Here is a 24,182-nt window from a genome sequence, read left to right on the forward strand (position 1 = left end):
GCATATATACATACCTGGGCATTCCCAAGTTTTGCTGATGTAGACATTACAAATTAGGGAAACATTTTCGGCTGCATGTACTTTACTGTGGGAATGACTTGTGAAGATAATCAGAATGAAACCTGACATTTTAAAATGGACAAAACTAAGATCAGAGAAATGAGGTGTCATGATTAGTGTATTATATTTATATGAAGACTTGTAAACAGAACAAGTGCAATCCAAAGAGATGTTCAAAGTGAAGGGAAGTTGACATAAAGTCAAAAAAGCCCAACCTGCTGGCACCCAGTCCCCCAGCAGCTGTCATTTTGTTGGGTCTGACTTTCACAGCCTCAAAAACCTCAGAGATACTAGGACTAAATCATTCCTGTTCATAGAGGCACTTTTACCCTCACCTACTCACAGAAACTGATTCGTAAATACTGTGGTAAAACAAGGTAAGACTATTTTATAATGAGAAATCACTGTCACCTGAACAGGAATTCTGGAGCAGACTGGGGCATTTTCTCCTTCCAGTAAAAATCCATACTACGTGCAGTAAAAACAGGTGATTGGGCAGCATGAAATCAGAACAGAGTCTTCACTGAAGGGAATGATAAAACTGTTACTAGAACCTGATCCAGAAAGCTTCAGAGAGGATGTCATAGCAGATCCTGGAGAATGGGGGAGATGACCACACACACACACACACACACACACACACAGAGAGAGAGAGAGAGAGAGAGAGAGAGAGAGAGAGAGAGAGAGAGACAGAGAGAGAGAGATTATGAAGGAACAGAGGTAGGAGAAAAATCCAGGAGAAACTGGTATCCCAGAAGGCAAGATAAGTTGTGGGGCAATATAATTAAAAACAAAATATTTCTCCCCCTCCAGAAACCTTCACCACAAAGGTAGAAGAGAAAGAAACTAATTTAATTACTGTACAAACCCGAATGTAGTATGCATCACAGCAATCCACTAAAGAGATTGCAAATATAGAAAGAAATCTACTGCTTTGATATATAGACAAGGAGATAAAACCTATTGCATATGTGTTCTCAAGCTAAATAATAGTTAGCCCTTAAGTAAGAGAATTTGACACTACCATTGTCCTAACAGAGTTAATCTTTACTCACTTGGTAATTGAGGTGACCACCATATTAGCTAGTTGACTTTATCCAGAGGAAAACTAAACAGAAGCAGGCATAGGCCAAAGTTCCGATCCTACCCTCCCAAAGAAGACAGGAGATGGAGATGCTATCTTTCCTGATGCTTATATTTTAGCTACTTTCTGGGTGTTTGAGAAAGACAGGCCTGGTGGGTAAAACTGGAAAGAAGCTAATCATCATTTCAAAAGAGTCACACATTTCAAAGGGACAGAAAGCTTACAAGTTTACTGAAGAAAACTAAGAAAGAGGCAAGATGTCTCTTCCCTAATTTTTAATAGGAGAGAATTAGGTCTGTTATTTTAAATTTGTATTTGCCCTTAGGGACATTTTTAAATTGAAAGTGATAGACTACCTCAAATGCCGAAGTTCCCAGGATTATTAAAAAAATGGGGGCAGGGCACAACATAGAGTGCCTGAGGAAAGTGGGATTGCCCACTCAGGAGGTCTGCCTCTACCCATCCACTGGGGGAAACAGCCAACACTGTTCTAAATCGGGATTTCTGCTACTAAACAGTTAAGTGGCCTCTTGCTTACTATCCTTTCAAAGCCATTTGACTTAGGACTTAAAATGTTTGTATTTGAGGGAATTATGTTGGAATCCTCTACCCCTAGGCATTTTAAATTACTTGACTGTGGCAATAGAATTTATTTACAACTCTCTGGGAAATTCCTCCCTCCCTCACTTCTTCTTCTTCTTTTTTTTTTTTTTTCTTTTACCCTGAGGCCCAAGGACTGAAAAGTAGGGCAGCTTGTCTGTGTGCTTCTATAGTTGCAGGTGAAGAAGGCTGGTTGTTATCTGTTTGTTGTTGTTGTTGTTTCCCAAAAGGGAAATTGACAAGTTATCTATAATTATTCACATAGCTTTTTTATTTCTCATTAATTCCATTATCTGAGGTCATTTCTAGAAAGCAGATTTTTAAAGTGTGCATTGTACCTTGAAGATAAATGACTATACATTCATGCAAGTATTTCCATGTCATTTAAAAATCACAGAAATTAATAAGTTCAGCCTAAGAAACATAACTGTATTAAATGGGTTTTTTAGTCATTATATGTTAGCTTGGAAAATTTTTTTTTAATTTAATTACACAATACCTAGTCTATTTTGGGGGTCAACATGTTTGCATATTTGTACCTGTATTTTCTCTATGAAAAATCTGTGTAACATTTATGTTTCCATTTCATATATTTAAAATGTGCATGGTGTTATTCAAAGCTATTATTGAAGCACCAATTGCTTGCTATTGCACTGTGGGTTATTTGGAAATGAAGAAAAAGTAAAGAATTATTTCTTATCATGGTCTTAGTGCTAAAATATGACCAAAGACACAGATAAGGCATGATTCTATGTAATTAGTACATTATGACATATAATGCATAATCTACATAATTAGTGCATTATGACTCAAAGCCCGTTTTGTGGGGAGATTTCTGGGATTCAGGAATCAATAAGTAATAACCAGGGAAGATATTTTACAGAATATAAAACATGACCTTTAGTTGGAGTGATAGTGTCTTGCTTGAAGTCCTCGAGTGTCATACCCAGCTTAGGCAGAAAGCACCTGAACTGGAAAGAGACAAAATATGTCATTGTCTAATCAGGGGTTACACTCGGGTATTAAGAGCTGGTAAGAATCCAAGTGACTTTGTTTTGCTCTTCTCTTTATTTGTGGTCACTTATTTCCTTCACTAGGCTTCAAACATGTACCTCCATTTCTCTTCCCATTTCCTATGAAATTAAGCTTTGTGTACTTTTCTGTACATGATGGAAAATTATAATTCACACCTCAAACTCCCAGGTTTTTGCATCCTCAAACATAGTGCCTAGCAAATGGTTCCTGACATCTCATAATCCTGAATTCAATATTCTAAGAAAAGGAGAGGAGAGCCTGACCCCACTGAGTAATATCACACATCTTCTCAGGTCACAAAAGGTGTCCAGCTTGGATAAATGGCCCTGAAAGGATCTCCTAAGCAAAGGAGTAGTCCAGTCAGGTGCAGAACATTCACTTGGTGCTTGAACAGGTAGTAGCAATGCAAAAAAGCAGACGTCAGCATTGTGAGAGGAAAACATTACTTTGTAAAATTGTGTGTGCCTTTCTACAATTGGTAAATTTCTATCAGAGAATAGTATCTTATTGAAAGGTTTGAGTCTGACAGTATTCCAAGTTGAAAAACCAGTAACCAAAGTCAACAAGGAATAAGAGTGGTAAAAATCCTTGCCTTTATTTTCAGCCTCCTATGAATCATTTAATACTGCTCCCATGTCCTGTTCAAAGCAGGAGCATTGCATTGAGCTGGAGTCTTGAGGTCAGGGGTCTGAGCATAGGGCTCTTCTCAGTGTCAAAACAAAGACAAGAGCTAAGTCAGGAATCCAGGCAGATCAACAAGGCTTGAAGGATGGAAGTGGACTCTGTATCAGGTCAGTCACTGTGTGAAAATAAGGGATTTCAAGCTCCTAGAATTGGCAACTGATATGAAGGACTTTGTCTGAATGGGGGAGAATCCAGGTCAAGATTAAGAAGCCTCTTAAGTGGTCCAGGTCAAGAGAAGGAGGAAATCTTTATTGTAAGAATGGATCTTTGACATGTGGTTTAGTTGGCTAGAGAAGGAAAATTGAATGGATGAACAGCAGGGTAGATCCTGAGAGTTGACAAGTTCCAACCATTCAACAGAGAAGTCAGCACCATGGGGAAAAAGTTGGAATCCTAAAGAAAAATAAAATATGCAGTATGAGGGCGGGCAAACAGAGCATGAGGAAAGACAGGTCTAGAACTGGCCTTAAGGAGTGTGTGTGTGTGTGTGTGTGTGTGTGTGTGTGTGGTCAAAAAGTGTAAAACATGGATTTGTTTCCCTACAAATTAAATGGTGGGTGGGGATAGGAACAATTCAAGGAAGGGGAAAGAATATGTCAGAGATAGTAGAAATATGAAGACAAATGAGTCTAGAGAAAAGGCCATTGCATTTAGCAATAAAGACGCTATTAGTGACCTTTGAGAAAGCAGAGACAGGAGATTGGTTTGATCAGAAAATAGATTTCAAGGGGTTAAAATATTGAGTGGGTGTGAAAAATCAAGGCAACATTCATTCATCAGTCACCTCAGATGCTTGTCAGTGAAAAAGGAAAGAGAAGGTATCTAGAGGGATACGGGGAATTTGTTTTTAAGGCTAAAGGAGACATAAGTTTTCAAAAGTGATGCCTGTCACCAACTTTCATAGTCCTTAGTCTCGGGTGTACTATTTCTCATTAGTCCGTTGAGCACCCTCCCCCTGACTTGGTAATGCTCATTTTTTTTTCCTGGATTGTATGACCTTCACTTTTCCATCATTGATACAACTTCAAAGGAGTCAAACTACAAGTCTACACATTTTTAGGAGATTTGGGGAAACAGCCTGGAAACAGTTGATTTAGTGCCACCAAGGAATTGTCTGAGAATTCAATTTCTATACTATTCTTAATGCAGATAACAGGGGATGGTATTTAATTTCAGACTTGATTTAGGGAAGAGATGAATCATTTGCGTCACTGTTTCTTACAATTTCTATCTCCATAGCCAGTAAAATTTCAACTAGCATTCTAACAGAAAAAGGAAGCAAACAATAAAAACAACAAAAAGCAGACTCCACAAAGCTTTCAAAGGTTGAGTTGTCAGGATTAAAGTAAAAGGAAAATAGAGAAATAGGGTTTATTATCCTTTTGTAGTTGGTGGATTCTCAATAACCTGATATTGAAATTAGAGGAAAGCAGGAAAATGAGGTTAGTGAATATTTAGGGGCTTAATTTATTAACCAAAAGGTATTTCCCGGCCACATATTAGCATTTTCCCTGACATCGACATTTTACTGTCTTATTTCCTTAGATTGCACAGTAACCAATTCTTTTTAAAAGTTTTTGTAAAAATAGTAGCAGAATTAAAAGAATCACTCTCTCTGGTCTGACCCAGCACTTGCATGCAGACAAGCCTGGAAATAGGCAAGATGCCTGCTTGCAGGTATACATATCCTCAGTCTAGAGGGGTGTCTAGAGGGGTGGTGATGTCTGTGTATCCTTAGTCTGGAGGGGTGGTGAGTTATGTGACCCTCAAGGTTGTTATCCACTCTTCAGACCACCTAGAGTAAGCCAGTGAATGATATGCTTACCCAGACACAAAGATATTTAACAACACATATAGTTAATCAGAATTATGCCCACATGATGCTATTTGAATGCGGAAAGTTTTTCCCTGGCAAAAAATAAAAAATAAAAATTGAATATGTGGTTGATTAACTAAAGAGCACAATTTAGAGCAAGTTCTGTAACTTCTGATATCACTCCTTTTTATTTTATTTAGCTGCAATTACTTTTATCAAAAGAGTATAAGAGAAAAATAGAGAGGTTGAGTAGACATAAACACCACCTTCCCTCCAAAACTAATGGAGTGTGTGTGGAAGAGGCTGGAAATAGTGGGAACAAAGTAACCTATCCTCTCAGTCTTACTGTCAGATTACCTATTCATGAATTGAAGAAAAAAAGCTGATTGTAGGATCCATGGGCCAACTGATTTAATTTTTAAACAATATTTAGAAAAATTCTTCATGTTTCCTTAGATTGCAGAGTGACCAGCTTGTTTTAAAAAGTGGTTCTAAAAATAGTAGTAGAAATAACTGAATCTCTCTCTATCTGAAGATAAGTGAGAATACATGGTAATATGTAGTCTGCTCATATTTTTTTGTTATTTTAGATTCATTATTTATTAAGCGCTGCCATTCGTCGAGACCTGACCATGTGCCAAACATGATTTTAAATACTTTTTATTACACTCATCAACACCAAGAGAAGTAAGAATTAAAAGCCTTATTTTTCAAATGAGGAAAGCAGAGCGCTTTCTAAGATGATATACCTCGTTGATGGAGCAGGACTGAAGCCAGACAGTGTGCCTTGTGAATTCATTCTCACAAACATTCTGCATTCTGCCACACTGAGCCATGCTAAGGCTTCTGGGTAATCCCCGTATGCAGGCCACAGTTGTGGATCATTTTATCTATTTTTTTTTTTTACAAATTGCCACAGGCTAGCTTCAACAGGTATTGATAGTGTTGGTAGTTTTCTCTCCAGTTTTCTTTTTACATGTTTCCCCTCTGCTTCTGTAGCTAATCAGTACCTTTCAACAGGAGTCACATTTTATATTGTCATTTCTGGAGACCTCTTTCACCTTGTAATTGTCACTTTGTGCCATTTTTTCCTGAAATAATTACCATGCTTCTGTCTTTGAGGAGTGGTGGCCATTTTACTGTGAAGCTAATAGTGATTAGTGTATGTCTCTATTGGCTGCAGATTACCAATCAATGGTTGCATTTTTCTTTGACAGAATCTATCGTAATTACTTCTTGTGAAATCAGAATCACTTAAAAGGCTAAAAATGAAATATATATGTTTATAAATTTTTCAAAAAATGACGTTAATGGATGTGATGTGGGTGTCCTTATTTCTTTATGCCATTCTGTGTGATAATCTGCATTCATTATTTTTCCCTCTCATATGCATGTTAATGTTGACAGTTCTGGGATTTGTTGATATTACAAAAATGGCTAAGCAGCTGCCTGTAAATTGATATTATTGCTGACTTTCTTAGGATATCTTAGGGATCATTTGGCCATTATGTTACCAATAATGCTAGCCATTCCTTCCTTCCTCCATAGAGCAGGAAAGATGACTTCTCTGTTTATAGAATTTAGAGAGAAAAAGTGACAGCATGATAATAGATGGAGAGGAGTGATGGTGGAAGAATTGCATGGATGCTTACTGTCTCTGACTTTGAAATATCTAAAACTTTGAAAGGGAAAAGGAGCTTTAAATTTTCAGTGTCTAATTATAATTAACCATCTCTAAAACAAGAATATTATGACTCCATTTTAAACAAGTGACCCCTGTGCTATTCCTAAAAATAATTCTGATTGTTTGAATTTTTAATTTAATATAAAATGCATATGCAAAATGCATGCTAGCTAACATCATTTTTTCATTTATTTGTCATTTATTTTCATTTATTTATTTTTCTTTTTAATTTTATCTAAAGTTACTTTACTCTGACTATGGAATGAATGTCAATCCCTAAGTTTGATAAATGAGACCATTCTTAATGAACTTTGGGGCCAGAAACTACCAATGACAAAGTAGATAATTATAGCTATGTAGTTATAACCTTTATGCTTTAACATATAATTTTTTTAAAAATATGTAAAACACTTATTAGAAATAAACAGTATATTTATATTTATAATTGGTTCACACATATTATCAGATATATATCATAGGTATGAAGTGGGTCAGTATTATTTTTTACTAGGGCTTTAGAGGCAGCTCAGTTGCTTTGCCCAGGCTATATAAGCAGCTGATAATAACACAGTTCAGACTTGAAAATATGTCTGCTGACTTCAAGGACAAGGTTTGCTCCCCTTTCAGAAACCCTGGCAAGACAATTTGAAACAGCTGAAGGTATCAGAAGTGTTCCTTTTCTGGTTCCTCCACTGTTGCGGGCTCAGCTATCTTGGTGTTCCCAGGTTGCAAGGTTTCCTGATTAGCTCTGCAGTGTTCTGTTCATCTGGTCCACCCCACTGGGCTTCATACCCTCATCTGTTCAGTGATTTCAATTTGTTTTTACAATATTTTGTTCTCTACTGGAGAGTCTCTAAGTGGGTATATCAGGTGGGATTGAGCCACTGGGAGCTGTATGGGAGCACTGTGGCACCCACCCAAGCAATCAGGAGCAGTGATTTTGATGGCAGTATGTGGTAAAGTTGCCCTCTTGAGCCATACTGCAGAACATAAAAGTATGAAACATGCTAGGTTGGAGAGGAGGGAATGCAAATAATGGAAAACCTGAGAAGTAGTTCCAAGTATAGTCAACACAGTACCAGGAAAATAACAGAAGGGTCAGAACAGGAAAGGAAGAGTGATACAGTGTACAGTTCTGTGATACATAATCCTAGAAAAATAAATTTGAATAAAAAACTAAAATAGAACCTATGCATTCAATTTCCCCAGCATTTAAGATTATTATGAGGTTTAATAGTATGGGGTTACATTAAACTAATTAAGAAAATATAAGACACCTTCTTGGTCTCCTGCAGAACCTTGGAGTCCTCTGGCTCTTAGTGTTTCCCTTGTGGCTCGGCAGCAACTCACATAATGGTAGATTCTCTTGACTCAGTCTTTTGCCTCTTCCAGTGCTACCTAGTATGGGACTCTACTTTACTCGCTGCCCCCTGAGCTTTTTTATGTTGTTTGTACAATTATCAGATTCTCCTTTTACTAATTTAGAAGCTATGAATATATTTCTTAAATTCAAGTATATATATGAGACAGTACTTGATTGTATTAGCTTGTTATAATCAATATGGAATACCATTGTGTTCTCTCTCTCTCTCTCTCTCTCTCTCAAACCACACATAGAGGCTTTCTGCTATGCTGCCTTGTAGCATGCAGTCCCTAGATGACAAACTTTTGTTGTAGGCATTATCAAAATCAGCTGGTCATACAATCCCAAGTAAAGTGCTTCCTACATAAGAAATCCTTAGGAATCTCTGTTCAGATGCATGGTGTGATATGAATCATTTGCTTTCTTCACAGAATTGTATTGATCACCTTATTCAGTAATCACCAGTTGGATGCTGTGATGATGAGTCAGTTCATGGACCTTACTGGATGAGTGTCTGATATGTACCACATGGTCATCCAGTATCTTTTTCTTCAACCGTATCATCTTTAGTCTTATTACTGCTTTGCTTCAACTAAATGACTGTGTTACACACTTTTAATTTCTATATGCTGTGGTTTTGATATGGTTTGTCTAACAAAGGTAGTGGTCCCCAGTGTGGCAGTGTTGAGAGGTGGTGTGGAAACTTTAAGATGTGGGACCAGGGAAACTGCCCTCAGAGGGGTGTGTGGTAGGTAGTTTTACTGGGACCCTAAGCTAGTTTTCCATACAGTGAGTTATCACAAAAGAATAAGACTGACCTCTCCCTATTCGGTGTGTCTTCTTGTCCTAACATGTGATTCTCATCACAGTCTCCCATTCTTGTGCCATAGACCAAAATGTGACCTAACTGAAGGGATCCTTGGCAGAGCTGATGTCATGCTATTTGGACTTTCCACCCAAAAGTGTGAGCGAAATAAAACTCTTTTTTTTTTTTTTATAAAGTGTCCAGGTTCAGATTTTTATTCAGAAATTCTCTTCTCTGCCTTTTAATAGACTACTTTTCTCTGAAAAGCTCTCTCTTTTTTTCTCCAAAGGAAACTACATGTTTTATCATGCTAATTTGTTTCATTAATGCAACACTCACTCTACTAAAACTTGCCTGCTTGAAATCCAAAGAAATTAACCTTTCCTTTAACTAGAACTTTGTTCATACTCCCTCAGCACTCTTGCTGTTACTCTATATTGTAGAATGTTGATCATTTAAATTAATTCAAGTAATAACAATTTTTATTCTTTAGGAAATTTCATGCTTTACTCCCCTTCTTTTCAGCTGAAGTTGAAAGCGCCCCAAGCTTGGGCATTTTAATATTTTTTTTGTGCCCTTTATAGTACTTTTAGTTCCCTGTAAAAAGTGCTCAGTAAACTCTTTTATTTATTTATTTATTTTTGTGCCAGAGATTGAATCCAGGGAGACTTAATCACTGAGCAACATCCCAAGCCCATTTTTGTATTTTATTTGGAGACAAGGTCTCTTTGAGTTGCTTAGGGCCTCACTAAGTTGCTAAGGCTGGTTTAGTAAACTCTTACAGCAGAGCTAATTACATGGCTTTGCTAGACTGACATGGTACATGTACCATGAGTCTGTTTGGCAGTTTTGAGATATATGATAGTGATGAAGAAATGAGTATAAGAGCATCACTCAGAAATAAAGAGCTGAAGAAAATGAGCAAATATTTCACAAAATTTAAAATTCCCCACTAAGGGGAGAAACAACAACTAAAATCCAAACAGAACAAAAACAAATAAACAAAAACAAAGAACATAGGGCTTAAAGCTAGCATTGAATGAAAATTATCCTAGAAAATAAATTAATGCTTGTGAGAAATTTATGTTGTATAAATTATTTTTCACAATTTGAATGAAACAATAAACCTAGATCTGAATTGATCCATATGAATTGTATTACACAATGTAACTTTTTAAAATTAAGTCCTATGTAAAATGGACTTGCAAATGTAAATGATATTTTCCAGAAAAACATGTATGGATTAAAATTGTGTAATCTGGCCAGCTTCAGCATTGGTTGCATTTTAATTTAATTTAATATATTTTTTGCAATAACTCTTAGAACTGTTCACATAGATTTTCAAAAATAATTGATCAAAAATACAAACCTTATTAAAATGAAATTGATATGAAATGAAGATTGACGACCATTCCTTGAGACTGAAGCTTTGCAATAAATTGCATTCTCTGTTTAAGGAAAAACACTGAAATAAGAGTTTTCTGTGATTTGAAGATATTTGGCAGAAATCTTTTCTGTCTTATAAAATGAACAAAATGAAATTTTATTTTCTTCATGATTCAGAAGCATGCATTACATTAAACAAGTTTGTAAATGTAAGTAGAGTTCAGTTAGTCTAGAATGTGAATAGAGAAGAGCAAATCAAGTTTTCCAAATGATTATAGACTACAATGTTCAAAGATACGTTTTTGGAGAGTGATGTTCCTTTTACTTATATTCCACATATAAAACATGCAAATGAATACAAGTCACAGGAAGTAATTTCTGAGCATTTCATTAAAATATAAAATTAATCACCTTATAAACTCTAAAAGCCATTATTTTAGAGGTTAGAGAAAGGGAAATACATCTTTAGAATAATTAGAAATATTCTTACAAGGTAGGCAAAAATTTAAATTTGGTTAGTTGTGAGGACTGGGACTAGTAAAATGTCATTTGATAGTTTAATTGGAAAAGCAAATTGAAAAATATAGATAGTAACAGAGTAGGGGGAAACCAAGTAAGAAATAAATATTATTCTTTATGTTTAAGAATGACATTAGAAGACTGGCAGATATAGGAAGAACAAGTTATTTCAAATATCATGAGTACATCAATTTTACTAGTCTGGAAGGAAGATGAGACCAGATTAAGGAGGAATTTAAAGGTCAAGCTAAAGCATTTAGAGTTTATTTGGAAGTTGTTTCTATAACCCAGCATTGAAAACTTCTGAGGAGTGAAGACATGGAATGGGTTTTAGGAAGATAAAGCTGGCAGCAGTGCAATGTTTAGATGAAGTTATAGGCCAAGAAGTTAAGAACAGAAAATTAACTATTATTGAGTGCATTGTTTTTGTAAGAAGCACCATTTGAAACTCCTTATTAAAGGCAGGTAGAAAATAAATACTGAAAAATAAAGAACTAAAAAATAGATACAGTTTTCCTATTTTGTAAGTGAAAAAGTAGGTTTGGAAAAGGTTAAGTAATTGACCAAGTAAATGCTTAAAAATTAGCTGAGCCAGAATTCAAGACAAACTTTATCTGACTTCAAAAATTGAAGCTCTTAATAGTGTAACATAACAAAAAAAATTGAAAATGTTGGTAAATGATTAGCTATGAAGTTATGGGTGGGTGGTCAGATTAAAAAAGAAAAAAAGAAACAGAATCAAAGTTAACTGTGCCTGAGAATAAGCGCACTTGCACAAGTAATTGGTTTTATATTTAATCCATCTCAACATCTAATAATATATTGGTTTAGGTATAAATTTTGGAAGATATATCACTACAAACACTAGGTTGGAAAAGGAAGGATCACAAATGTTTTAAATTCTAAATAACTTTTATCAAGAAGAAATTTGCAGGAAGCTGAAGAAGCAAATCCAGTCTGTTTGCCAGCACTTTCTTGCTCTGGTATAAACCCTAAGTTGACCTGTCAGAGAGTTTGAACTTAGATGATGTTACATGTTAGATGTTAGAAAACATCTGTGGCTGCATTCATTGATGACAACCACATTTGTCAACTTTTAGACTGAAAATAGATATGCATGCTGTAATTTAAATCCCTCCTGCAGTAAAAATATGTAGTAAATATTAATAAATCAAATATTAGATAAAGAATATCAGAACCCCTGCCCAGAGTGAAAATTGGGATATTAATTTTACATGTGTTTTATTGTCTGACAATCTTACACATAAAGAACAGAGTAAAGATCTAAAAATTAAGAAGAAATATATTTGCTCAGAAATTGCTGAGAAATTGATCTCACAATGTGTAAGCATTAAGATGAGGTATATTGTTTTTGAGAATTCAGACCTTCCCTTAAATGAGAATTATTCTTTTCCTTTTGTTTAGATGCATTTTTTGAGGGGGGGTACCAACGATTTAACTCGAGGGCATTCAACTACTGAGCCACATGCCAGCCCTTTTTTATATTTTATTTAGAAACAGGTTCTCAAGAAGCTGCTTAGCACCTCACTTTTGCAGAGGCTGGCTGCGTCTCAGTTTCCTGAGCCACTGGGATTACAGGCATATTTAATGACCTTTACTATCAAATATAATCAATGAGGACATATATTTTACCTTCTTAACTTTAGTATTACATATAAAACATATTACCTCATAGTACCAAATATGGTACTCATATTGACTCCCATTTATAAACTGCTTAAAATGTCATATTGGTTTATAACAAAGTTTAGAATTTTTCTCAGCCACATGATTTAATGTTGAGAGAAAAAATGTTGACATTTATATGAAAGTTTCTAACTCAATGAGAAATTTCACTTACACGCAGTACCTTAATCTTGTCTGGTATCAGATTATAATGTGTTTAGTGTAATGAACATAACATTTAAAAATTAATTTGTTTGAAGACAATTTACATGTTCCAAAACATGGTCATTTGGGTTTTTTTCCCTGTTTTATTAATATATCATTCCGTATCATACAATTCATGCAATTAAAAAGTATACATGCAATTTTTGTTTACTATAGTCACAGGGTTTTGCAGGTATCCCAAAAACCTAGTTTTAGGACCCCTTTCCCCTTAAACATGTCAAAGAAAGTAAAGAATCCCCTCACCCAGCAGTGACTGAACACTCTGACCCCCACTGCCACAGTCAACCACTAGTCTACTTTCTCTATAGTCTTGCCTTTTCTGGACAATTCATATCAGTGGAATTATGCACCATCTAATCTTTTGTGACTACCTTCTTTTATAATATGTTCAGGGTTCATTAATGTATCATGTATTAGTACTTCATTTTTTAAACCAAATAATGCTCCATTATATGGTTACTTCATTTTTTTAAACCAAATAATGCTCCATTAAATGGTTATGCCACAAATTTCTATCCTTTCATGAGAAGATAGGTATTTAATTGTTTCTACCTATCATAGATAATGATGCTATGAATATTTTTTAATGAGATTTTGTGTACATGTATGCTTTCATTTCTTTTGGATATATACCTAGTAGCATTAATATTTTTAACTGGTATATTGGGATGTATTTATGAACTTTATCAATTACTAACTTTAATTTTTCAAAATGTCAAAATTTTTTTCAGAAGCAATGAAATGAATTAGTATTGATATATTTGAAGAATGAAATTCATAACCTACCCTACTTTTCTTCATTAGATCCTCCAAATAGTCAAAAGTAACAGCCTAGTTTATCCTTCTCAATCTTATTCCATTTTTGCATGCTTAAAAACATATAAAACATGTATAAGAACTCTACAAATACAAATTTAATGTGCACATGCATATGAGGCTTGCATGACTTATATAAATGGAATCATGCTGATATTTGTATTTCTCTGAAATGCAAATTATTTTTCTCATATAAAAATATATCATGAGTATTCCTCCAGGCCAAAAGATGTAGCTTTGTCTTATTCTTTCAATGACACAACATTCCATAACATTACTCTAACAAAATTTGTATATACATTCGTTTGTCATTGGATATTTAATTTTAGTTATTTTTCCTTCAAATTTTTTGTGGGTACAAAGATATAATAATTATCCGTATACGTATGTTGATTATAAATAATACAATTTCTGTGGGCTACATTCCCCAAAGCAAGATGACTTAGTATTAATTCTTTTTTTTAGAGAGAGAGAGAGAGAGAGAGAGAGAATTTTAATATTTATTTTTTAGTTTTCGGCGGACACAACATCTTTGTTTATATGTGGTGCTGAGGATCGAACCTGGGCCACACGCATGCCAGGCAAACGCGCTACCGCTTGAGCCACATCCCAGCCCATTAATTCTTAATTTTAATATAGGTTGCTAAAATTATTTTTTAAAAGTACGTAGTAACTCATACTTCAACCAGCAATTCAAGAATAACTATTACATAGTCTGTCACCAGCACTGGATATAGTAAAACTTTTTAAATTTGCCAATTTTATGTATTTCATTATGCATTTAATTTGCATTTATCTGACTAGAAATGAAAGACAATATATCTTTTCATATGTTGATTAGCAATTTAAATTTCTTCTGTGAATTGCTAATTCTCTCTATTTTCCTTTTTCTCTTTTTTATTTTTTATTTTTTTTAATTAGTTGTTCAAAACATTACAAAGCACCTGACATATCATATTTCATACATTTGATTCAAGAGGGTTATGAACTCCCATTTTTACCCCATATACAGATTGCAGAATAATATTGGTTACACATCCTCTACTCTCCTTTTTATATCAAGTCTGTTTCCTTTAGACAACTTATTGGAACTCATTAAACATTAAGAACATTTACACTTATAATTTGTATTGTAAGTATTTGACAATTGATATTTGACTTCTACCTATAAATTGTTTATAATATACTCAAATATATCCATTCTTTTTCCTTTCAATCACTGCTATGTAGGAAGCATTTTTCTTCCTGATAGTGATAGAAATACTTTCATATTTTTTCTTTCTTAAATGCATTTCAACAAATATTATGTTCATGCAAAAGTAGATATTATTTCTATGGCATTCAGTAATACTACTAGTGTTAATGTAATGTTTAGCATTTTCTTCATGAATTCCTTTATAAATATTACATACTATATAAAATTTCAAATATTTTATAAAATGAAATGTTATTTCAAAATGAGTATTGAAAATTTTTAGTGTGTGTGATACACATTTAAATTAAAATACAAAAGTTACTTTAAGCATTTTTAAATATAAAATGAAAAACAATGCTAAGATATTTTTAATAAAAAGAGACAAATCTGATTCATGACACTTTGACATAAAACATCTCAATTTATAAACCTAGAAATTATTTTGGTGCTTTTTATTTATTTGCACTTTCCATGACAATGGAATCTAATATTCTTCCAACTGTAAAATCTTCAAGCCTGTGGAAAATTTGAGACCTGTGGATCTCTGGAAATTACTTTTTTGGGATGAGAGAATTGCAGGGATATTATCACTTCAGAAACTCTTTTTGCATTACCATTCTTGATATTTTTAACTGAAGCTGTGCTTTCCTTGATTCTATTCAGAATATTAAAATGTGCCTGGGGTTAAATGATTAATTAATATTAATATTTTATTAGAAAATATATTAAATTGTCTTAAATACAACTCACAGAGTCAGTACATTAATTTAGACAACTAGGAGATATTGGTTCTTCCAAATAAGAAATTGGGTATGTATTTGAGACTTTAAACAGTGCCTTTAGGTTGTTAAATATTATACTAACATTTAGTTTTTCCTTTCATTTTACTGGAAAGAAGTATTTGAAATGGCTTATGCATATTTTTTAAAAATATCATAACTTTTGCTCAAATAATAAAATCTCTTAAACAAAACTCCCTATAAAAATCCAATGGCCTTAGCTGGGGATATAGCTCAGTTGGTAGAGTGCTTGCCTTGCATGCACGGGGTTCTGGATTCAATCCCCAGCACCACAAAAAGAAAAAAAAAATCCCATGTCCTTCTCAAAAACACCAAAAGAACCACAAAACAGCATCAACAATAACACCCCCTAAAACCATTCATGTCCTTTCTGTGACTTGACACAGAAATTTGTTTGAGAGAATAAATGAATCCCCTACTTTTCAGGTTATTTCAAAATATAAAAATTATGATTATTTTATATGACTCATTTTCACCCATTTTATTCTGGCGTCTTGCAAAAATTTTTCAAATCAAGTATTTTAAAATTCTTTTTGTGCTGTCTACTGGATATAGAGTATATCTCTGACTCTTGATGAATTTGTAATGAACTTGGAGACATCAAATGTAAGTTCTGAATGGTATTAAGTTGAAAAATAGGAGAAAAATGTAAAAAAAAGTTGTTAGGTGTTATAACATCATCTATGAAAAGTAGAAATACTGAAAAGGATGCAGCATTTGAAGTTTGATAGTCATTGAAAACTTAAAGCAAGTACATGATTTTCATTCTGAGCTTTTTTACTTAAGAGGTGGTTTACACAGCTGGTAACACCAGAGCTAAAGGAAAAAATTGGAAATGAGTAACAGTTATGCTTAGAAGTTGGGTAGTAGATATTTGAGACTAAGGGTTTACAAAATTATTGATTTTTATAGCTTTCACAAGAGGATGAATATTTTAATAACATTAAACAGTTTGAATTATATACAATATATACTAAACTTTTTAGGTGACCACTGCATTCTTCAAATTTCTACATGGTTATCATTTAAAATAAAATATGACACATTTTTCATAATTTTTTCCTGAATGACCAAACACAAAAATCTAACACACATGAATACACATACACACATTAAATGGGCCCATAAAGAAGCAATTCAGATAGAGGTCTCCAATCAACTCTTATGTTTTTTAAGACATAGGGAAAATTTTATTTTGCCCACAGTATACTTTATTTGGTCTACAGTGAACTACCTATAATTTATCCTTTATTTGCTAAAACACAAAAGTTTCATTATCTAATCAGCTTTTCATAACAGTGACCTTTTGTCACCCATCCTACACATCTCCTCTCTATCCACAAGTGTTTTGTCCTTTTACTCTATTGTTTTTTCTTTCCCCTTCTTCAAAGCATTTGCCAACATATCATTAGAGTATTTAATTTTTAATTTTATTTTCCCTCTCCCTGGAGAGTAAATATCATGAGAGCAGAGGCTTTGTTTCACCACTGGATCTTATCCCCAAGAGTATGAAGCTCATGATAATGGGGAATAACCATTGAATGCACTATCAAAGGACTGAATTCTTTATACATTGAGTGATGTTGAGAAAATAAGGTTACACTTGGAAAAAATGAAAATCAAAAAGAGTAAGGCTCTTACCAACTTCATATTTCAAAATAAATGCCAGAATTATTAAAGTTTTTTTAAAAATATGATTATGAAATAGAATAGGGAATCACATTTTGGACATTAAATAATAGAAATTCTCACAAAATTTCTAATACTAAATATATGAAAGCCTGCATAACCAAACATACTATAAACAAATTAAAAACTAAGTACCTATCTGATGTAAATATGTCCTATAAATATATAAAAGTGAGAATATTCTTAAATAAAATTAGTTTTACAAATCATGAAAAATATTCAGTCTATCCAAATGAGTAATCTAAATATTAGGTTCAAGTCTTTAAAATCCATAAAGGCAATAAAGATGACCACTATATGTATGGAAAAAATATTATATCTTATTTGTCATGAAGTCAAGTGAAAATAAAACCTTATTGAGCACCCTTTTTTGTCTGTCATTATGACAGTGTTTTGGGAAGATTGTGAGAAAACTGAGCTCTAATACATTGCTGTGAGATGATGAATTTCTACATTTTAAGAAAGGAAATTGGAAATAGTGTCAAGCTTAAAAAATATTCTTACCATTTTGGTCAGGTACTTTCAATTCCAGAATCAATTGAAGGAAATTTTTGGAGAAGTGGAAAATAATTGTATACATAAAGTCTTCCTCAATGCACTACTTTTTAAGGTTACAAATGTGTTAAAATATGGACTGAAATTACTTAGCAATAATAATCATCGGGAGACAATTACATACCATAATACACAAATAAGCAGTTTTTGAAAATGAAACTATTTTGGGACTTTTACTGTTACTGGAATTTTTTCATGATTTAATATGATGTTGGAAAATAACTGCAATTCAAAACTATGTGTCCCCCATTTTATCTGACTACTCATTTAACTACCTACCTACTTTTCTAAGCATTATATATATCACAGATAAAACCATGAATTTTAATATTTATCTCTGAATAATGTCATTGTGCATTGATTTTTTTTACATTTTCTTTTATGATTTGTAGAATCAAGATTAGTCTATGTTGGGTATATACTATAGTTATACTCTAGAAAAGAATTAGTAAATGTTACTTAAAATGTCTATACTATACATTATGCTGCATATTATATGTTGGATGTGAGGTGTCCCACAAAATCTCCTGTGTGTGCAAGAATTTTTGGAGGTGAAATTATTGCATTATGAGACCTGTAACCTAATCCGTCCATTCTACTAACTGTTTAGTAACTGTGGGCAGTGGGCAGTGGCTGGAGGAGGTAGGTCACTGGGAACATCCCCTGGCAGGGTACATCTTCTCTGTAGCCCCTTCACCTCCCCACCCTTCTTTATCTCACTATGAGCTGAGAAGCTTTCTTCTACTAAGTCCTTCACTCCTTGCACTGCCTCACCTGGAGTCCAGAGCAATGGAATCTATGGATCTCTGAAATCATGAGCCCCAAATAGTTTTCCTCCTCTAAATTATTCTTATCAGGTATTTTGGTTATAGCAATGCAAAAACTAACAAAATACTATTTTGAAGAATGCATATAAGGCATAAAAATAGTGGACAGCATTTCCAGGTTTTTGTGTTATAAATTTAGCCTTAATATTTTTAAGACATAAAGCAAGAAAATTAATTTTTCCAAGAAAAAAAAAATATATATATATATATATAAACTTTTAATTGTGTGTTTTCTGGTAAAACTCTTAATTTCTGAATATAATTTCTCATTTAGGACAGTGTAAAATCCGAATAAATATAAAATGTGATATTATTCTTTAGAATACATGGTGCTATAATAGAATTTATATATATTAACAGCTTTAATTCAGGAGTTTTAAATTCCATATTCTTTATTTATATATGGACTTCCACAAAAAAAATTCCATTTTATAATATTGTGTAATTATCTGATTCTGTTTTTTATTACTATGTAATCAAGGTAGCAGAAATATTAATGTGTGAGTATATATATCAAAGTATATACTAGCTCTATAGCACCAATTATTTTCCAGATTATTGTAGTATATCTTCCTTTTTTGAAAGAGTGTGACTCACAAAGTGTACTTTGGTATTTTTATGGGAAGAAATTTTGTATTTTGAGAACATTTTCTCTTTGAAAAGATCTAATTTTACTTGACCACATAAATAGTAAGAATATTTCCTTAATAATTGACAATCTTATTTAGAGTCACCTAAAATCAAATTTGGAAAAATGCCAAAAAGGACATTAGCCAAATAAGGGAATCGATTAAAGCAAAGAAAGCTAAATTTCAGAAGAGATTTAAGAGGTCAAGAAGCATATGTTTATAACTGTTGATCTTCTTTAGGTTTGGTTTGTTTTGATTTCAACAAACTGGAAGAAAAAGAGTAACATAATTTTTAGAATGGGACTCATAAAAGTGTTTGGAAGTCAATGGCCTATTGTTTTATAGTTTTATTTGAAAAACTTTTACTTATTCACAATAGAAAACTGTATTTGGTTACCTAGGGAAAAGGATTTGGGTAATACTAGAATCAAAATTGTTTCCTGGATGCTACTGAAGAGTTTATTATACGTTAATCCCCTATGGGCATTTTGGTTACACAAATTCTCAATTGATTTCTTACTTTTTAATAGTATAGCCAAAGACAAAAAAAAATTTAGGGATATACACCTACAGTGAAGACTTAATTGGTTTTGAAAACTCAAAAACTTTATCTTACTCTGAATCCAAGATGGCTGGGTACCATTGCAAGAACAAATATAAATATATATATTTTTGTAAAATTAGTCAGAAGTGTTAGTGGGTGAATTAATCTCACTGTATTTTAACTGCTTACTATAAAATAAAGCAAATTAACATAGCTCTATTATACTTTTTTTCTCTGAAAATGTTAGAGTAATTGGTTAAAAGACTGAGTTCTTATTTGCAACTGTCAGTATTTTATTTTCTTGATAACTGCCATTCTTTTTTTTTAGTTGTAATTGAACACAATACCTTTATTTTATTTATTTATTTTTATGTGGTGCTGAGGATCAAACCCAGTGCCTCACACGTGCAAGGCGAGTGCTGTACCACTGAGCCACAATCCCAGCCCTGATAACTGCCATTCTGACTAGAGTAAGAGAAGATCTTAGAGTAGTTTTGATTTGCATTTCTCAAATTACTAGAGATGTTGAACATTTTTAATATATTTGTTTATTGACTGTATATCTTCTTCTGAGAAGTATCTAGCGTCTGTTAAGTTCCTTAGCCCATTTATTGATTGGGTTATTTCCTTTTTATTTTTAAGATTTTTGAGTTCTTTATATATCCTAGAGATTAATTAACATTTCATCTGAGGTGCATGTGGAAAAGATTTTCTCCCAATCTACAGGCTCTCTCTTCACATTATTGATTGTTTGTTGAGAAGAAGATTTTTAGTTTGAATCCATCCCATTTATTGATTCTTTTTTTTTCTTTTTTTATTGGTTGTTCAGAACATTACAAAGCTCTTGACATATCATATTTCATACATTAGATTCAAGTGGGTTATGAAATCCCATTTTTACCCCAAATACAGATTGCAGAATCACATCGGTTACACATCCACATTTTTACATAATGCCCTATTAGTAACTGTTGTATTCTGCTACCTTTCCTATCCTCTACTATCCTCCCTCCCCTCCCCTCCCATCTTCTATTTATTGATTCTTAATTTTTTTCTTATCTTGTAGGGGTTTTGTTAAGGAAGTCAGATCTTAGGCTGACATGGTAAAGATATGGGCCAACTTTTTCTTGTGGTAGGTGAAGGTTTTCTGTTGTAGTGCCTAAGTCTTTGATCCAATTTAGGTTGAGTTTCATGCAGGGCAAGAGAGAGAATTTTAATTTCATTTTATTATATGTGGCTTCCTACTTTTCCCAGCACCATTTATTGAATAGGCTATCTTTTCTTCAGTGAGTATATTTGGAACCTTTTTCTAGTATGAGATAACTGTATTTATATGGGAATCAAATCTAACAAAAAATGTGAAAGACCTCTACAATGAAAACTACAGAACACTGAAGAAAGAAATTAAAAAAGAGCTTAGAAGATGGAAAGCTCTCCCATGCTCCTGGATAGGCAAAATTAATATTGTCAAAATGGCCATACTACCAAAGTGTTATGCAGATTTAATATAAGTCCTATTAAATCCCAACAATATTCTTCATAGAAATAGAAAAAGCAGTCATGAAATTAATTTGAAAAAATAGGAGACCCAGAATAGCCAAATCATTCCTTAGCAAGAAAAGTGAAGCAGGAGACCTCACAATATCAGACCTTAAACTATACTACAGATCTATAGTAATAAAAACAGCATGGAATTGGCACCAAAACAGACACATAGACTAATGGTACAGAATAGAAGACACAGAGACAAATTCACATACAAATTTGATTTTCTTTTTCTGTTATAAGTGAAACTAGTGGACTGAGTTTCAGCTAAATATGATTGCATTGTATCTAACCTTTGGTAAAACATATCATACATAAGCTTTCAAAATTTTAGCTCTGCTTACATGTGAGTTCTGTTATATGAACTGAAGTATGTATAGTTGATTTTCATTTTTGTTTTTGTTTTGCTGTTGAGAATTGAACCTAGGATGTTTTGCATGCTAAACATGTGTGCTCTACTACTGAGCTATATCCCAGCCCACACATAGTGTTTAAAAATATCACTTCTAAAAATATGACATATTCCTTTGGGGAGAGACAAATAATAATGATAAAAATTGGAGTCAATATGTACTTATTAATAGTAATGGAGAAAGAAAACAAGATTTTAATAATAAATACTTAAAAATATGTGATTTTTTCAACAGATGAAAATGTCATACTGTCTATTTTATTGAGTAAGTAGAAAACTTACTACAGTATAACTTCCTGGTAAAAGTAAGTGGGTAAAGAGGAAGGAAAAATAGTGAGAAATCTCTATTTGTTGTTTTGTTTTGTTTTTCCAATACTGGGGATCTAATACAGGGCTTGGTGTGTGCTAAGTGAATGGGCTACCACTGAACTACATCCCCAGCCTTTTGGCTGTTATTTTTGCCCTCACTAATTAAGACCATGAAGGAACCAGTTCACTAGAAAGAATTGACCCCTCTGTAAGGAACTCTAGAACAGTTTCCTTCTTGGAGCAAAAACCAGATGTTCTTGGCCATTTATTTATTTTAAAATTCTACCCTTTCTGCACAAAAGTATTGTTATGAAAGGATGTTTGGCACTTTTGAACCTCCAGTCCAGCCCTCTTCCAATAGTTTTTCTAACCTTCTTCCAACATCCAAAGCTCAAAGGCCCCAATCCAGGAATTTTGTTACATGAAAGAATCCTGAATGTTCCTTGCACTAGAGCAAGAATAGACCCTACTGTGACAATTGCAATTTTTAGACATATGCCTTATAAAAGATGGTTTGTAGTTGGATTTCCTTCTTTTTTTTTCCCCCTTCATGCATGGTTATTGAAATTGCCTTTGTGATTGAGTTCTTGGCACCTTAGCTCTAAAAAAGATTTAGATAAATTAAAGGAGCTTCCGAGAAAAGCCACACAAATGATGAAAGAGTTAGAAGTATTGATTTATGAGGAATGATTAAAAGAATTACTATGCCTTGACTTGGCATCCAATCAAGATGTAGTGGCACACAATAGCTATAAATATTTGTAAACAGAGATAGAAGGAAAAATTCTTTACATTGGTCCAATGAAGCAATGTGTTATACAAGAAAGAGAAAGTTAATTCCAGATATCAATGTCCCTCCTTCTGTGTTTCCTCTCTAAATATTCTGACCATATCTCTACTTAGAAAAGAAATAAGTTATTAACTATTTAGAATACTTCACTGCCTTATGCTGATTAGTATGGAGGAAAAAGGAATAAAAATGAAGACTGATCTTTCTTTCTGTATTGGTTATTTTGGAAACATACAATGTCTCTGAGTTTTCTAGGCCTTGGGGGCTTCGTTCTACAAGGACTCACCATGGTCTCTGTGTAGTTTAGTAATGGCAAGGGTTTGAGCTGTCAGCAGCATAGCTGTGATGATTCTGCCCACCCCAGCACAATCAAATCTTTGTGTTCCAGGGAGTAAAGAGCTCTACTCATTTATTATGGGCATAGTTATCTCCGCCTTAGCAGCTGTGCATACTGCTAGCTGCAGCTTCTATGGGTGAGCTTAAGCAGAAGGGAAAAGCAGGGGTGGGACACCAAGATGCACATTTCCAGCTGTGCTCAGAAAGACCTGTCTTCCTTCTAATCCAGAAGGATGGGGGGGGGGGCCGGGGGAAGCAATTCCTATCTTCAGTCTTTTAGAAATAATATACTATTGAAAAGTGAATGGAGATGAAGGAATTGAGTTTTATTTGCTTTCTGTGATACGCTTGAGCACCTGTTTAGTTCTGATACCATTGCACAGTATGGGAAACAAACCACAAATTTCCCCCAAAGGAACTTTATTTTATACACATGGGTTTTCTTCAAATTGACTTTTTGTTTCTTAGAACTCAGACATATTATGTGTTAAAAGCAGTGTTACAGTTGGTGATTCAATTTTAGATGAGACCACTAAATTTTGTTTAACCAAAAAGTACTAATAATTTTATTTGGCTATACTAGGCAAGTTTCTCACTTAGTTTGTATGAGAAAATGAACTCTAAAATTTAACTTATAATACCAGGAGGACATTCTTCTGGAGGACCAATTCCCTCAGTAAAGATTTGTGCAGTGCAGATTAGCATCAATCACTTTTAACTACATGCATTTGCTTTAAAGGAAAGACCTCATCTGTCTATCATTCCACAGGAGAACTGTTTTCTATTAT

The 24,182-nt window shown here is 33.5% G+C and overlaps 1 protein-coding gene across 5 annotated transcripts in view; it reads left to right on the top strand.

The window, feature by feature from the left end:
• The window catches only part of Mdga2 (MAM domain containing glycosylphosphatidylinositol anchor 2), a 760,082-nt gene that overhangs the window by 245,933 nt on the left and 489,967 nt on the right, over positions 1 to 24,182 (top strand). Inside the window, exon 1 of one of the 5 annotated variants that reach the window (XM_078050173.1) lies at positions 9,248 to 9,290. The exons of the other annotated variants lie outside the window; for them this stretch is intronic. Within the exon in view, the coding sequence (XP_077906299.1) occupies positions 9,263 to 9,290 (28 nt within the window). The 5' untranslated portion in view covers positions 9,248 to 9,262. Of the gene's footprint in view, positions 1 to 9,247; positions 9,291 to 24,182 lie in introns of those variants that run through there. 5 annotated transcript variants of the gene reach the window in all.

The sequence above is a fragment of the Ictidomys tridecemlineatus genome, chromosome 5 (genome assembly GCF_052094955.1).
Source record: "Ictidomys tridecemlineatus isolate mIctTri1 chromosome 5, mIctTri1.hap1, whole genome shotgun sequence".
NCBI lineage: Eukaryota > Metazoa > Chordata > Mammalia > Rodentia > Sciuridae > Ictidomys > Ictidomys tridecemlineatus.